General features: G+C 42.8%; 2 protein-coding genes across 2 annotated transcripts in view; both read left to right on the forward strand.

Moving 5' to 3' along the window:
- Nucleotides 1-5,149, forward strand: part of LOC106582753 (guanine nucleotide-binding protein G(i) subunit alpha-2) — a 185,891-nt gene extending 180,742 nt beyond the window's left edge. Inside the window, exons 7-9 of the mRNA XM_014166144.2 lie at nucleotides 1,187-1,340; nucleotides 1,785-2,014; nucleotides 4,173-5,149. Of these exons, the coding sequence (XP_014021619.1) occupies nucleotides 1,187-1,340; nucleotides 1,785-1,975 (345 nt within the window). The 3' untranslated portion in view covers nucleotides 1,976-2,014; nucleotides 4,173-5,149. The remainder of the gene's footprint in view (nucleotides 1-1,186; nucleotides 1,341-1,784; nucleotides 2,015-4,172) is intronic.
- A 1,029-nt stretch (nucleotides 5,150-6,178) lies between these two features.
- On the forward strand, nucleotides 6,179-12,672 carry LOC106582755 (PAK4-inhibitor inka2). The gene is made up of 3 exons (XM_014166145.2): nucleotides 6,179-6,422; nucleotides 6,522-6,572; nucleotides 11,603-12,672. Exons 1-3 carry the CDS (start codon nucleotides 6,246-6,248, stop codon nucleotides 12,548-12,550), a joined length of 1,176 nt encoding a protein of 391 aa, XP_014021620.2. The 5' UTR covers nucleotides 6,179-6,245; the 3' UTR covers nucleotides 12,551-12,672.
- Nucleotides 12,673-17,487: the final 4,815 nt, after the last annotated feature.

Genomic DNA, 17,487 nt, shown 5'->3' on the forward strand with positions numbered 1-17,487 from the left:
TGTTATTTCCAGACTTGGCAAATTGGTACCGCTTGTCGTGCGGTAGCAGAGAGAACAGTCTGTTGCTTGGGTGGCTAGAGTCTTTGACAATTATTTGGGCCTTCCTCTGATACCGCCTGGTATAGAAGTCCTGAATGGCAGGGAGCTCAGCCCCAGTGATGTAGTGGGCCATATGCACTACCCTCTGTAGCACCTTGCGGTCAATGCAGTTGACATACCAGGCAGGGATACAGCCAATCAAGATGCTCTCGATGGTGCAGCTGTAGAACTTTTTGAGGATCTGAGGGCCCATGGCAAGTCTTTTCAAGCTCCTGAGTGGGAAGAGGCATTGTCGTGCCCTCTTCACGACTGTGTTGTGTGTTTGGACCATGATAGGTCTTTAGTGATGTGGACACTGACGAACTTGAAGCTCTCGACCCGCTCCATTACAGCCCTGTCGATGTGAATGGGGGGAGGGCTCACCCCTCCGTTTCCTGTAGTCCATGATCAGCTCCATTGTCTTACTAACATTGAGGGAGAGGTTGTTGTCCTGGCACCACACTGATATACCGCTCACACAATATTTAGAGTAAGTTTGGGCTGAGGACTTAATAACCTGAAGAGCAGTTAAAGCTGCTGAGATATCATCAAATTGCTGTGCAATGAGCCATTTGTTTCCCTCACTGTGGTGTGAAGCACCCAATCAATACACCACTTATTTAAGTCCAGGAAAAAATAAGATGGGAGGAGCCATCCTACTTCACAAACACTGCATTTTGTTAGAGAGTGTAACATCTTACGTTAATTCAATAGTCTTGTAAAGCAGTTGTATTTCACTAATTCTTAATACCAAATAGACCATTGCTTTATTTCTATGGATGTTATGTAGACTTTCACCTGTTTTACTTCTTATCAGTCCTTTTTTCTATGGCACATTAATCCATTTTTAACAGTCTGCTTGAACAATATACTTCCTCTAACCATCCCCCCAACACAAAGACACACTCTCACCTTCTCTATCGCTACTACTGCAGTGACAGAGGACAACCATAGACACATTCACAAAATACATACTGTACCACTACCCTATACAGCTAGATTTGAAATGTGAGGAGTTACTTCCCCCTGGTGGCAGATTTTATGTTTTATCCTTGGATGCGATGGGACCCGGTATTTGTCTGTCTGTCTCTGTCTGTCTGTCTACCAGAACCGGATGCATGAGAGCATGAAGCTGTTTGACTCTATCTGCAACAACAAGTGGTTCACAGAGACCTCCATCATCCTCTTCCTCAACAAGAAGGATCTGTTTGAGGAGAAGATTACAGGCAGCCCCCTGGCTATCTGCTACCCCGAGTACACAGGTAGAGAATCCTACCAATGTGTCCCCCACCGGGCACAGACATCAATTCAACGTCTATTCCACGTTGGTTCAACGTAATTTCATTGAAATGATGTGGAAACAACGTTGATTCAACCAGTGTGTGCCCAGTGGGTCTGTATCACTGCGACATACAGCGATTGCACTGCACTCTGACAGAGAAATCATATTGTTGTGATTGTTGAGGCTGTAGCTATTTCAGCAGCAGTAGTAGCTCTAGCAGTTTACTGCTGATGGCACCAGCAGCAATTGAAACTGACAGAATATTGGGGGATATTGAGCACGCCAGTGATGATTTCCAAGAGATGTCAAGTTATAATTCATCAATAGTGTTTTATCTTGGAATCATTCAGTTGTAATGTCTGGCATCTCATCACATGCTATAATGCTTCATTTATGTTTACTATTTTCACCCCTTGCTACTCAGGAGCCAACAAATACGACGAGGCAGCGAGTTACATCCAAACTAAGTTTGAGGACCTGAACAAGAAGAAGGACACGAAGGAGATCTACACCCACTTCACCTGTGCCACCGACACCAAGAACGTCCAGTTTGTCTTTGACGCCGTCACCGACGTCATCATCAAGAACAACCTGAAGGACTGTGGTCTCTTCTAAAGGCGGGGCCAGGGAAGGCAGGCCAGAAGAGGAGCTAAGGTGAGGACAAAGATTAGGGAAAATCAAACAGCAAATCCAATGCTGATGATATAGCCCATTATCTCTTTTGGGGACTAGATGACCATGTTAGAAAGGACTAAATAGTCAGTGTGGGGATAACTAGGGCCCTGTGTTTTGCGCAGTCATGTTGTCATAGCAAAATCTTATCATGTATTTTAAGCCTTATCCGTACGTTAGCATTACACCAAAAATGAATGCAATTTTCTAAGGATGGTGCTGGACTGTTTGCTTAAAAATCTTTAAATAAAGGTTACAATCCAGGCATGTCACATGACTGCACAAAACACAGGGCCCGAGTCATAACTGAGAACATACAGTTGAAGTCGGAAGTTTCCATACACTTAGGTTGGAGTCATTAAAACTTGTTTTTCAACCACTCCACAAATTTCTTGTTAACAAACTATAGTTTTGTCAAGTCGGTTAGGACATCTACTTTGTGCATGACACAAGTAATATTACCAACAATTGTTTACAGACTATTTCACTTATAATTCACTGTATCACAATTCCAGTGGGTCAGAAGTTTACATACACTAAGTTGACTGTGCCTTTAAACAGCTTGGAAAATTCCAGAAAATGATGTCATGGCTTTAGAAGCTTCTGATAGGCTAATTGACATCATTTGAGTCAATTGGAGGTGTACCTGTGGATGTATTTCAAGGCCTACCTTCAAACTCAGTGCCTCTTTGCTTGACATCATGGGAAAATCAAAAGAAATCAGCCAAGACCTCAGAATAAAATTGTAGACCTCCACAAGTGTGGTTCATCCTTGGGAGCAATTTCCAAATGCCTGACGGTACCACGTTCATCTGTACAAACAATAGTGCGCAAGTATAAACACCATGGGACCACGCAGCCATCATATCTCTTAGGAAGGAGATGCGTTCTATCTCCTAGAGATGAACGTTCTTTGGTGCGAAAAGTGCAAATCAATCCCAGAACAACTGCAAAGGACCTTGTGAAGATGCTGGAGGAGGTACAAAAGTATCTATATCCAGAGTAAAACGAGTCCTATATCGACATAAACTGAAAGACCGCTCAGCAAGGAAGAAGCCACTGCTCCAAAACCTCCATAAAAAAAGCCAGACTACGGTTTGCAACTGCACATGAGGACAGAGATCGTACTTTTTGGAGAAATGTCCTCTGGTCTGATGAAACAAAAATAGAACTGTTTGGCCATAATGACCATTGTTATGTTTGGAGGAAAAAGGGGGATGCTTGCAAGCCGAAGAACACCATCCCAACCGTGAAGCCCAGGGGTGGCAACATCATGTTGTGGGTGTGCTTTGCTGCAGGAGGGACTGGTGCACTTCACAAAATAGATGGCGTCATGAGGAAGCAAAATTATGTGGATATATTGAAGCAATATCTTAAGACATCAGTCAGGAAGTTAAAGCTTGGTCGCAAATGGATCTTCCAAATGGACAATGACCCCAAGCATACTTCCAAAGTTGTGGCAAAATGGCTTAAGGACAACAAAGTCAAGGTATTGGAGTGGCCATCACAAAGTCCTGAACTACCTCAATCCTATAGAAAATGTGTGGGCAGAACTGAAAAAGCATGCGTGAGCAAGGAGGCCTTCAAACCTGACTCAGTTACACCAGCTCTGTCAGGAGGAATGGGCCAGAATTCACCCAACTTATTGTGGGAAGCTTGTGGAAGGTTACCTGAAATGTTTGACCTAAGTTTAACAATTTAAAGGCAATGCTACCAAATATTAATTGAATGTATGTGAACTTCTGACCCACTGGGAATGTGATGAAAGAAATAAAAGTGGAAATAAATCATTCTCTCTACTATTACTCTGACATTTCACATTCTTAAAATAAAGTGGTGATCCTAACTGACCTAAAACAGGGAATTTTTACTAGGATTAAGTGTCAGGAATTGTGAAAAACTGAGTTTAAATGTAATTGGCTAAGGTGTATGTAAACTTCAACTGTACATGATGTATGATTTGTTTTCTGATGGTTAAATTGACTCAGCAGTACATCATAGATAGACCCCCTGCATGTCTTACATGTAAAACGTTTCCCTTTCTCATTACCATACATACACAAACTGCACATCTCATATTTAATACATATTTGCTCAGCCATGTCTGGGCTAGCTGACTCTTCTTGCCTCTCTTCGCCAGGAGTGCTTATTCAATGAGTCTGCTGCCTGGGGGATAGAGTGGACAGACACACCACCGTCACAGACAGACTGTACCGGCCCTGAAAACTCCTGCTTTTCTATATGGAAACAAACATAACAAACTGAGAAGTTGGGAGAAAAAGCCTTGCAGAATTATTCCAATGATCACTTATTCTCAACTGTCATGTCCTCCTCTCCCTCTTGTGTATGTTTGTTTATTTTAGATATTTAATTTGATAGGGGTCTCTTTTTATTCTGCCAAGTCTGAATTTGATCTCAGATGTATAATTTTTTTGCTTCTTTCTTTGTTGTTTTATAAGTATTATCCGAGGTTAGAAAAATAGGGGGAAAAAACTTTTATATCCTTTACATTCACTTTACTTTAATAGATGTCGGCATTTTATGAAACTTTCAATTGCATAAAGCTTTTTTTTTAAGGGAAACAAGCATGGAGAGAGAACATGAATTGAGAGGAACAAGTTTTTGCTAATATTTACATAACAAACCAACGTTGTATGCTGTATCATATCACTTATCATTACACATGGACTGTCCGTTGATGATCATAGCTGTACTTCTTTAATCGTCACAATGTAACATTCCTTCGAAAATAATTACAAAAAGTCAAGAAAAAAAGTATCAATTTGAAGATTTAAAAACCTTCGAGATTTTTTTTAAACAATATTGAATACGTATGTTCCTAACATTAGTATATTTTGTTTTCATCCCATGTCTTTTGCAGTATGTTTGTGCCTTGATGTATGTATACACCTGTTACATCTAGAGACTTGCTTTCTCCATAGTGTGAATTAGGGCTATTTCTACTCCTATACTATTCACACACGACTGATAAAGAGGTAACATAATATATCACAATGATAAGAAAGAAATGAACAATGATAGTGTTTTGGCAAATATTTCAAATGCTTTAAAAGTCCTACTATTGTTTCATTTAAATAAAGTTTGGATCACCTCAAATACCATTCTCCTGGTGTCTCTAGAATAATATGACCTATCTACAGATTCCGCTGTAAGAATGCCATTTTGAACATGGCATAGCAATGCTAATCAGATTTAATTAGGGTCTTAAAGGTAAGTAGAACATCCCCATAAGGTAAACATTGCACATCCATCCTAATGTGCACAAATGTAAATGAGAATGTACCAACTGTGCCAACAATGCTTCATCCCCCAATTACATGGAGTATTCATATGCATGAGGAACAGACAATGGAGGGTGATGGGGGGGGGGCTTGTACATTCAAATGTGCAGCTATGTACATGATCTGCCTAAGCCTATACAGACTGTGATGTGCAGTCTTGCTCGTTCCAATAAATTGATCGGGGACAATGTAACAGTCCAGCTCCAGCATTTGCACGGCAAAACTTCCATTAAGTAAAGAATGCAGCGAATGGTGTAGGCATTGGGACAACAATGGACTCCCAACAGCCCAGGGTACCAAGCGCTCAGGTAAAATAGGATGGGGGTAGTTTGAGTGTTCAAGTTGTGTGCCGTTCCATGGTTCCAGAACAATCCGTCAGGTGGTGCTACACGCCTCTATGTGCTTCAAATCAAATGTAGCCTAACTGCATCCACACGAGAAGAGCCCTTTATTCACTGTGTTGGAAATGAAAGGTTTTTCTTATTATTTCTCTATAGTGAAATGCAACTGATTACATAAACTTGGTAGGTCTAGACATTTTTCAACAAAGCATCATGCGCGTTTTACGGCAACTTTGAACTAAAAGTTGCACATTGGTGAAGAAGCCTAAATCCAAAACTGTATGTTGGCCTATGTAGGCTAACAGCCTATGATAATCGAAAAAACATCAAACAATATAGTTAGGTACTCCTATGTGTCTCTTTGTCCAGTCTGAGACAAATAATAAAAAACATCGTCTCGTCCATGATTGACACATGACTGAAATCCCACCAGTGTAGTCCTGGCGATTGTTTTAATTCCTGGCAATTGTTTTAATACAGCAGAACTTCTCAGGTGTGGGGAAATGTTTTGACGCGGTTGTTTAGGTGTTGGGTCGTATTTCAGGCGCGTTTCTATTGGCGCATTCTGTGATGCGCGCCGTTAACTGGCTGGGTGGAAAGAGACTGCGCTCACAAAGTACACGGCCTGCCCTACAACCACATGCACTCTTCTGTCTGAGAGGCGTTGAGTGGACATCGGACCTACTGAGAAAGTTGCAACCGCTTTGGATTAATTGTTCTATTAGAGAAGTCAATTATTCACCCGATGTAAGTAGCCTGATCTAGAGAAATGCATCCTATAGGCAAGGCAACTTTAGCGCTAGAGAACATCATTTTGTATGCTGAATAATTCTTGTCTTTTTGCAGGATAAAGTAATCAATTTGGATTTCATACAATCAGACACGACAAGAGCAATGGTAAGTTTATTTTGGAACATTTCCAGATTGTTATTTGTAGATGATTGCATGTGTTATTTTGTGTGAAGTGCCTATATATTTCTTTCTAACAGTTGTACAGAACAGTCGGGGAGGTTATTAAATTGAGCGGCTGAATGTTGTGGTAAATAAAACCAAATGGTCGGCGCTTATAACTTTACGACCCTCCTATGACAGTTAGACAATACAGAGCAGCTGAGAATAATTGTATTGGAAAGATTACAAACTCTTGTAATTATTCCATTTTAACTTTAAGGCCTAAATCCATTTTCTTAACGAATTTTTCTTGAGAAATACTGTTTTGTTTATTGCTTACTTTTTCCATAGGCTACTTAGTCATTTCTGGCAGATGCAGTTGCAAATGTCTGGAAATCAGAATATATTTTAGCTGGTTACTTGCAATAGACTTATTCATTGGTGCGTTATATATGTGTTATTGATGATTAATCAAGGATCAATAACGTCATAGACATGTCATTATCATTTCTGTACATGCCTCCCTCCATCATATGTGTGAAGTCCTTCCTTCTGAGTCTTTCCTGTAGCACAGATATGGCCTTTTTTAATTTATTTTTAATTTATTTCACCTTTATTTAACCAGGTAGGCTAGTTGAGAACAAGTTCTCATTTACAACTGCGACCTGGCCAAGCTAATGCAAAGCAGTTCGACACATACAACAACACAGAGTTATACATGGAATAAACAAACATACAGTCAATAATACAGTAGAAAAGTCTATATACAGTGTGTGCAAAGGAGGTAAGATAAGGGAGGTATGGCAATAAATAGGCCATGGTGGTGAAGTAATTACAATATAGCAATTAAACACTGGAGTGATAAATGTGCAACAGATTAATTTGCAAGTAGAGATACTGGGGTACAAAGGAGCAAGATAAATAAATAAATACAGTGTGGGGATGAGGTAGTTGGATGGGCTATTTACAGATGGGCTATGTACAGGTGCAGTGATCTGTAAGCAGCTCTGACAGCTGGTGCTTAAAGTTAGTGAGGGAGATATGAGTCTCCAGCTTCAGTGATTTTTGCAGTTCGTTCCAGTCATTGGCAGCAGAGAACTGGAAGGAAAGGCAGCCGAAGGAGGAATTGGCTTTGGGGGTGACCAGTGAAATATACCTGCTGCAGCGCGTGATAAAGGGTGGGTGCTGCTATGGTAGATGACCTGGAGCCAGTGGGGTTGGCGACGAGTATGAAGCGAGTGCGAGCCAACGGAAGCGTACAGGTCGCTGTGGTGGGTAGTATATGGGGCTTTGGTGACAAAATGCACGGCACTGTGATAGACTGCATCCAGTTTGTTGAGTAGAGTGTTGGAGGCTATTTTGTAAATGACATCGCCGAAATCGAGGATTGGTAGGATGGTCAGTTTTACGAGGGTATGTTTGGCAACATGAGTGAAGGATGCTTTGTTTGCGAAATAGGAAGCCGATTCTAGATTTAATTTTGGATTGGAGATGCTTAATGTGAGTCTGGAAGGAGAGTTTACAGTAACCAGACACCTAGGTATTTGTAGTTGTCCACATATTCTAAGTCAGAACCGTCCAGAGTAGTGATGCTGGACAGGCAGGCACGTGCGGGCAGCGATCGGTTGAAGAGCATGCATTTAGTTTTACTTGCATTTAAGAGCAGTTGGAGGCCACGGAAGGAGAGTTGTATGGCATTGAAGCTTGTCTGGAGGTTAGTTAACTTCTATAGGCTAGGTGGGACGTTAATCTAACCACATTGTCTGATTTCAAAAAGGCTTTACAGTGAAAGCAAAACATTAGATTATGTTAGGAGAGTACATAGACAAAAATAATCACACAGCCATTTTCCAAGCAAGGACATCTGTCAATAAAACCCAAAACACAGCTAAATGAAGCACTAACCTTTGACGATCTTCATCAGATGACACTCCTAGGACATTATGTTACACAATACATGTATGTTTTGTTCGATAAAGTTCATATTTATATCCAAAAACAGCATTTTACATTGATGCGTGATGTTCAGAAAATGTATTCCCACCAAAACGCCCGGTGAATGTGCACATCAATTTACAAAAATACTCATCATAAACATTGACAAAATATAAAACAATTATTTTAAGAATTATAGATAGACTACCCCTGGATGCAACCGCTGTGAGTACCTAGCTCAGCCATCACGGCGAGCTATTCAGACACCCGCCAAGTTCGGAACAACCTAAACTCAGAATTAGTATTGGAAATATTCTCCTACCTTTGCTGATCTTCGTCAGAATGCACTCCCAGACTGCTACTTCCACAAGAAATGTTGTTTTTGTTCGAAATAATCCATATTTATGTACAAATACCTCCGTTTTGTTCGTGCGTACAGATCACTTATCCAAAGGCATAACGCGCGAGCGCGGAATGAGAAACGAAAAGTCAAAATGTTCCATTACCATACTTAGAAGCATGTCAAACGTTGTTTAAAATCAATCTTTATGGTATTTTTAACGTAAAATTGCGATAATATTCCAACCGGACGATAGCATTATTGTCCGGTTGAAGAAAAAGAAGGAGGGGTGTGCTCGCGGGACCGAGCATATCCAATCCCTTTGTTGCCAGGCAGTCCACTCAGAAACTGAGCTCCTATTATCTGTCCAGTGACAGGAAAATGCTCAAACCACTTTCTGAAGGCTTTAGACAGCCAATGGAAGCCTTAGGAAGTGCAACGTCCCCCACAGACACTGTAGTTTTGATAGAGAATCAAAAGAAGAACTACAATTCTCAGACTTTCCACTTCCTGCTTGGAATTTTCTCAGGTTTTTGCCTGCCATATGAGTTCTGTTATAGTCACAGAAACCATTCAAAAAGTTTTAGAAACTTCAGAGTGTTTTCTATCCAAATCTACTAATATTATGAATATTCTAGTTTCTGGGCCAGAGTAGTAACCTGTTTAAATTGGGTACGGTTTTTATCCGGCCGTGAAAATACTGCCCCCTAGCCCAGACAGGTTAACACAATGTCCAAAGAAGGGCCAGAAGTATACAGAATGGTGTCGTCTGCGTAGAGGTGGATCAGAGACTCACCAGCAGCAAGAGCGACATCATTGATGTATACAGAGAAGAGAGTCGGCCCGAGAATTGAACCCTGTGGCACCCCCATAGAGACTGCCAGAGGTCCGGACAACAGGCCCTCCGATTTGGCCTTGGAGCATTATCTCTTACGTTAACCAATGACTGACTGGTGCTATCTACCGGTGTTTAATAACACCACAGTAATGGAAGGCTGCAGGGTACAATTTTGCTGCTTTTCGACTGTAACACCAGTGTTACACTATACACCTGAATGTTATGCTAGGGAAATTGGGTTTCCATATCTAGGGCTGACAGTGGGGACTTGTGAAGAGCAGAATCAACAACCTCTGCATCATCAAAACAGTTACTTTGTGAGAAGGTGTTGAAGTTCATAGTGAACCATTGTTAGGTAAATTAAAGCTTAAAAGTACCGGTGGCCTGGCTTTGGTCCCAAGTTAGAGCGGGTCCACCAGAGCCATGAGACATGTGCAGATGGAAACAGAAAAGTCAGAGCCTTTTGGGTAAAAAAACGAGGTAAATCCTTTATGGAAATGTGCAACATATTTATGTGCCCTCTTTCAGATTCTCTCCGAGATTCGATTTAGGGCACAATTTCTATCACCCGAGCCTTTCGGGGTATTGTATTGAGATGGATGAGTCAGACCTCCACACTATTGTGAAGGACAATGCACATGGCAGACCTTTCAGTGTTAATGCGCCTCCAAGGCCCTGTCTCACTGTCAAACAGAGCTCTCTTCTACAGCCAAATGGTTAAGTTCCCACAGCTGTGATAACATCAGGGCATCGTCTCTGCTGATTTGGTCTCCTCACTGTGCCTCCAAACAGCACTCTGGCCTAAGACGGATGAGGGTTGGGAGGTAGCAAACACAAGCATGCTACACAAGTATGCTACAAAACATGGAAAAACCTTGGAGGATTATTACAAATGAAAGTTTAACAAATGACATCATTCTAAAGCTGTTATTTGTGGTGATTTGTAGTACAGCAGGAAATGTTTTTTAAACAAGAAATGTCCTGTGCATACAGTAGCCTGTGTTCTGTTTGCTACAACACCCGAGTGAATGGGATTGATCTTGAGGTGTTGCCTTGTCACCTTTTAACCTTGATGTGATAAGATGGATTCAGTGGTGGTTCCCAAACCACACTAGGCACATTCTGTTTGGTTGTGGTTTCTGTTTTGTTTTCCCCTCCCCTTTTACATTACTTGATGTTCACCCATTTGAAATGTAGATTTAATTGTTAAGACATCCTGAGAATATTGTTGTAATGTAACTGAATGCCATGGGAACTTGTGTCATTCAGACTGTCATTCAGATTTCTATATTTCAGATGATTTGGTGATGACTTTGATATGATTCATACATAGGGTTTCTCACTCCCATTGTGTAATTCCAGAACGGTGATGTCATTTCCTGCTGGACAATATGGGCTAATCCCGAAGGCATCCTGTGATTCTTGTTTGTAGTAAAGGATGTGTAATACTGAGCGCCTCTAAAATGTATCAGTCTCTAGTTTGTCCAACCGAAAGAGGCAGCGAGTGTTTCCCTGTACATCCTGTTCCCACAAGCCATATTCTAATAAACTCAGAGCATGCCACTGAGAAGCTTCTCCATAAAGCTGCTCTGAGGTTTGGGTGGAATGTCTGACTTGATGTGTGGTGGTGGTACGGCTGCAGAGTGTGATCTCAACTGATTAGAATCTTGGTGCAGTGCTGGGTAGAAGCACAGGAAACTACTTAAGCTTTTGGACCAGGAGTTGGTGGATGGCATAGTTCTAATAAGAACTTGGATGGGGGGTGGACTAACCTTGACATTCAGTTAAAGTGAACTGTGAATTTGTTTCTGTAAAAGTGCTCTGTTACACATTTTGTTCTGAAATGTCCTTAAACCATGTATGGAGGAGTCAGTGTTCAGTCTGTCAGTAACCAACCTGTTATATCTCTCTCCGTCTTTCTAGCTGTGTCTGCGGGACTCTGGAGACTGTCTGGTGGACCAGATGCAGTACATGATGAGGTCCTTGCAGGATCTGAAACACATGAAAAGGCCGCTCAGCGAGCCCTCCGGCCATTCCTACGCCATGTCGCGCATTTGCCAGCAGGGAACGCAGCAGCGGGAGCGCCTGACATGCCTCCGTAGACCCATCTCTGAGGCCAGCGAGGCTAGCACCTATGACTCAGCTTGCTGCCTGGCCAGCCCCGTGGAGGAGGAAGAAGAGGTGGAGGAGGAAGGGCAAGAGCGGCTAATGCAGAGCTCCCCTAGCAGTGAGAAGAGTCTGGAGTTTGACTCAGGCTACTCAGAGGCGTCCTGGCAGGATGAGGGCGTGGTGCTCAGGAGGACCAGGAACGTACGGGTGTCTAACTCTGCCTGCCTCCGAACCAACCGGGGAGTGGGCTCTGCCGACCGGATCCGGCCCAAGTCCACGTCGGACGCTTGTCTGGAGCGCTGGACATCATTTGAGGCAAGCAGCGACCCGGAGGACTGGACCACGTCACTGCTGAGCCGCAGCAGGAACAGACAGCCCCTGGTGCTGGGGGACAACAGCTTCGCTGACCTCATTAAGAACTGGATGGATCTGCCAGAGTGTCCTGAGCCAGCAGAACTCAAGCCCCACGCAGGCCGGCGCCTGGCCAAGGACCTCCTGGTCAACATGAGGAGGAAGCTGGCGGGGATGTCAAAAAGCGTGGAGATGAGGGCCAGACCAGCAGACTCCACCAGGGTCAGTAGGGCCGCGGCAGCCCCAAAACGCATGTCCTGCCCTGTGGGCTTCCAGCCACGCAAACCCTTCTTTCACCAATCCCACACAGGCCTGCATGAACTGGGGACGGACTTCTACCAGTTCAACGCTCTCATGAAGACAGGCAGCCGACAACCTATCATATGTAATGACATTATCGGGTACATCTGATCTGAGTGATATTACAGCTACGGACTCCTACCACAGATTAATGTTATTTTATTTTTATATGCGCTTTATGTGGAAATAATGTTGAAATTGTTACAATAATAAAGTTTTTTTATTGAAAAGGGGAAAAGTGTTGACTGCAATAATTATTAACTTACAAGTTTTATTCTTAAATGACTATTGAAATAATAATGCATGCTTAGATTTAGGTTCAGCTCTAAAAAAGGTAGTGACGATTACATCTTGGTATAAACACTCTAGCACATTCTTTAAATGACCTGTCAACTGACCAACATGGTGGCAGTCAGAAATCTTGCCTTTGAATACCTGCCTATTTGAATAGAAACAGCAGGATGGGTGTTACGGTATTGTGTTTCTACTACTGTCAGATGGGAAGGTGAAAATTATATTTCCAATTGTGGGTTGTTAAGCCCCGTTTATACCTGGTGCTAACATGAACCCTTTGTCCTGATATTGTCCACATTTTGACTGTGCCCACATTTTTAGACGGATGTAGGCGATTAAAATACACATAATGATCTGATATTCTGGAGGTAGTCAGGCACACATGGTCTCTGGATAGCAATTAAGTGAAAACAGGTCTGGATGGCCAAACTATTTAAATCATCATTATACCGGCCTCTAAAATCATTGACAGCTAGCACCGCTGACTTAAGGCATCAGTAATTGTCTTAAAATAAATACAATCATATTATTTTGAATTAATATCTGTTAAATAATTTGCATACAGGGGGGCATTAGCTAATCTGGTCACAAAGTGGACACAGTGGATGGATAACAGACATCTTTTAATACAATGTGTAGATGCGACAAACTTGATCAGATAGGGATCGGATCATATTGATCAGATCACAGACCTCCCATGTTAGCGCAAGGTGTAAAGAAGGCTTAGATATGTCATGATTTTTTATTTTTTATTTTTTTATTTCACCTTTATTTAACCAGGTAGGCAAGTTGAGAACAAGTTCTCATTTACAATTGCGACCTGGCCAAGATAAAGCAAAGCAGTTTGACACATACAGCAACACAGAGTTACACATGGAGTAAAACAAACATACAGTCAATAATACAGTAGAAAAATAAGTCTATATACAATGTCAACAAATGAGGTGAGATAATGGAGGTAAAGGCAAAAAAAGGCCATGGTGGCGAAGTACATACAATATAGCAAGTAAAACACTGGAATGGTAGATTTGCAGTGGAAGAAAGTGCAAAGTAGAAATATAAATAATGGGGTGCAAAGGAGCAAAATAAATAAATACAGTAGGGGAAGAGGTAGTTGTTTGGGCTAAATTATAGATGGGCTATGTACAGGTGCAGTAATCTGTGAGCTGCTCTGACAGCTGGTGCTTAAAGCTAGTGAGGGAGATAAGTGTTTCCAGTTTCAGAGATTTTTGTAGTTCGTTCCAGTCATTGGCAGCAGAGAACTAGAAGGAAAGGCTGCAGAAGGAGGAATTGGCTTTGGGGGTGACCAGTGAGATATACCTGCTGGAGCGCGTGCTACAGGTGGGTGCTGCTATGGTGACCAGCGAGCTGAGATAAGGGGGGACTTTACCTAGCAGGGTCTTGTAGATGACCTGGAGCCAGTGGGTTTGGCGACGAGTATGAAGTGTGGGTTAACCAACGAGAGCATACAGGTCGCAGTGGTGGGTAGTATATGGGGCTTTGGTGACAAAACGGATGGCACTGTGATAGACTGCATCCAATTTATTGAATAGGGTATTGGAGGCTATTTTGTAAATGACATCGCCGAAGTCGAGGATCGGTAGGATGGTCAGTTTTACAAGGATATGTTTGGCAGCATGAGTGAAGGATGCTTTGTTGCGAAATAGGAAGCCAATTCTAGATTTTACTTTGGATTGGAGATGTTTGATGTGAGTCTGGAAGAAGAGTTTACAGTAACCAGACACCTAGGTATTTGTAGTTGTCCACATATTCTAAGTCAGAACCGTCCAGAGTAGTGATGCTGGACGGGCGGGCAGGTGCGGGCAGCGATCGGTTGAAGAGCATGCATTTAGTTTTACTTGTATTTAAGAGCAGTTGGAGGCCACGGAAGGAGAGTTGTATGGCATTGAAGCTCGTCTGGAGGGTTGTTAACACAGTGTCCAAAGAAGGGCCAGAAGTATACAGAATGGTGTCGTCTGCGTAGAGGTGGATCAGAGACTCACCAGCAGCAAGAGCGACATCATTGATGTATACAGAGAAGAGAGTCGGCCCGAGAATTGAACCCTGTGGCACCCCCATAGAGACTGCCAGAGGTCCGGACAACAGGCCCTCCGATTTGACACACTGAACTCTATCAGAGAAGTAGTTGGTGAACCAGGTGAGGCAATCATTTGAGAAACCAAGACTATTGAGTCTGCTGATGAGGATGTGGTGATTGACAGGGTCGAAAGCCTTGGCCAGGTCAATGAATACGGCTGCACAGTATTGTTTCTTATCAATGGCGGTTAAGATATCGTTTAGGACCTTGAGAGTGGCTGAGGTGCACCAATGACCAGCTCTGAAACCAGATTGCATAGCGGAGAAGGTGCAGTGGGATTCGAAATGGTCAGTAGTCTGTTTGTTGACTTGGCTTTCAAAGACCTTAGAAAGGCAGGGTAGGATAGATATAGGTCTGTAGCAGTTTGGGTCAAGAGTGTCCCTACCTTTGAAGAGGGGGATGACCGCAGCTGCTTTTGAATCTTTGGGAATCTCAGACGACACGAAAGAGAGGTTGAACAGGCTAGTAATCATTTTAGAAAGAAAGGGTCCAGATTGTCTAGCCTGGCTGAATTTTAGGGGTCCAGATTTTGCAGCTGACTGGATTTGGAAGAAGGAGAAATGGGGAAGGCTTGGGCGAGTTGCTGTGGGGGGTGCAGTGCTGTTGACCGGGGTAGGGGTAGCCAGGTGGAAAGCATGGCCAGCCGTAGAAAAATGCTTATTGAAATTCTCAATTATAGTGGATTTATCGGTGGTGACAGAGGTTCCTATCCTCAGTGCAGTGGGCAGCTGGGAGGAGGTGCTCTTATTCTCCATGGACTTTACAGTGTCCCAGAACATTTTTGAGTTTGTGTTGCAGGAAGCAAATTTTTGCTTGAAAAAGCTAGCCTTGGCTTTTCTAACTGCCTGTGTATATTGGTTTCTAACTTCCCTGAAAAGTTGCATATCACGGGGGCTGTTCGATGCTAATGCAGAACGCCACAGGATGTTTTTGTGTTGGTTAAGGGCAGTCAGGTCTGGAGAGAACCAAGGGCTATATCTGTTCCTGGCTCTAAATTTCTTGAGTGGGGCATGCTTATTTAAGATGATGAGGAAGGCATGATGCTGCTTAGATCTAAAGGGAGTAGCCCTGTAAATGTGCAGCCTTCTAAAAACAAGTTGTCAAAACAGTCATATACATGTACAGTGTTTAATGTAGCCACACACTTAAGGTTATTCAATCTGTATCGCTGAGGCATGCTAGAAATGTAAAGGTAATTTCATATTAAGCCGACATTGCCTTTAAATTTAAATCATTCTGTATCGCAGAATTTCTGCGATACGGATTGAACAGAGCCCTTTAATAGGTTAAAAAGATTTTATTACATTTACTACATGAACACATCAATTAATTCATTGGAATCTAGAAACAAAAGGAAAGAAGCAGAGAAGCACATTTTCTTTCTCAATCAATCACCTAATGAACAAAATCGAATCAAATCCCTAAACATAGGCCTATGTAGCAAAGTAGTGTATTTCAGAATAGACCTACAGATCTATCCTTCTGTCCATCTGGGGGCTTAGTTTTAAAGAGATTACTCCATGTGCATGTGAGACCTAGTGCTGGGTAGGTCTCCACAGAGAGAGACTGATCTTAGATCCCAGAGGGAGCGAGACCAAGAATAAGATGTTTACCTCTGAGGAAAGAGAGGAAGGCCTGCTCACAGCCTCCTGCCGCATTGGTTGATGAGCTCATGGCCTGGGTCCCCCTGGGGTTTCTGTGTGTGTGTGTGTGTGTGTGTGTGTGTGTGTGTGTGTGTGTGTGTGTGTGTGTGTGTGTGTGTGTGTGTGTGTGTGTGTGTGTGTGTGTGTGTGTGTGTGTGTGTGTGTGTGTGTGTGTGGAGGGGATGGTTGGTTGTTGGACTGGGCAGCTGTCTCCAGATGGTGACAGATTCAGTGAGCCTCTACTCACCCGACCCTCAATATTCCAGCACAAAGCTGACCAGGGGGCCGAGGCTCTGACTAGTCCGAACCAGTACAGCAGACTCCAGCCCAACCCAGCAGGCCTGGGCCAACTCATCTAATCCATATGCCCTGGCATATCCTCACAGCACAACTTCCCAAACACAGTCAAGACCTGCACGCAAATCTGATGATGTTTGCAAACATTGCCTCAGCATCTGTCACTTGGCATTACCCAAGCCCCAAGTTGATAAGAACAGATAATGAAGTAATCAAGGCTTGCCAGGCAGAGGCCAGAAGGAGATGCATCTCTCTAAATCACGGTCTAGCGGAGTGAACACCCTACAACCACTTCAATCACTCCTCTGCAAGGGGACTGGGTTATTTTTGGACAGTTTAGGGAAGTAATGTGTTACTTCATCTCTCCGCGCTTCTCTACTTGCAGATGTTCTATGTGGGTCAATTTCAGTGAGTTACGACTCGCACTGGTCAAATCAAAGTTTATTGGTCGCGTACACAGTTCAGCAGGTGTTATAGAGGGTGTAGCCAAATGCTTATGTTACTAGATCCTAACAATGCAGTAAGATGTAAGATCATTATTTAGATTTTTTTTTACAAGAAATCAAGAATGGCGGGATGAATTTGATTAATGTAACGGCCGTCAGAAAGAGTAGACCAAGGTGCAGTGTGGTTAGTGCCCATCATAATATTTTTATGGAACACTTTAAACAAAACAAGAAACGAACGACAGCCAAAACAGTTCTGTCAGGTAACAC

This window comes from Salmo salar, chromosome ssa22, assembly GCF_905237065.1.
Source record: "Salmo salar chromosome ssa22, Ssal_v3.1, whole genome shotgun sequence".
NCBI classification, from domain to species: Eukaryota; Metazoa; Chordata; class Actinopteri; order Salmoniformes; family Salmonidae; genus Salmo; species Salmo salar.

Excerpts from the sequence above, each read along its gene's own strand:
- LOC106582755 (XM_014166145.2), top strand. The coding sequence starts at position 6,246 with ATGCGCGCCGTTAACTGGCTGGGTGGAAAGAGACTGCGCTCACAAAGT. Across the intron at positions 6,423-6,521 it reads AAGTCAATTATTCACCCGAT|GATAAAGTAATCAATTTGGA; the intron begins GTAAGTAGCCTG and ends GTCTTTTTGCAG. Across the intron at positions 6,573-11,602 it reads CAGACACGACAAGAGCAATG|CTGTGTCTGCGGGACTCTGG; the intron begins GTAAGTTTATTT and ends CCGTCTTTCTAG.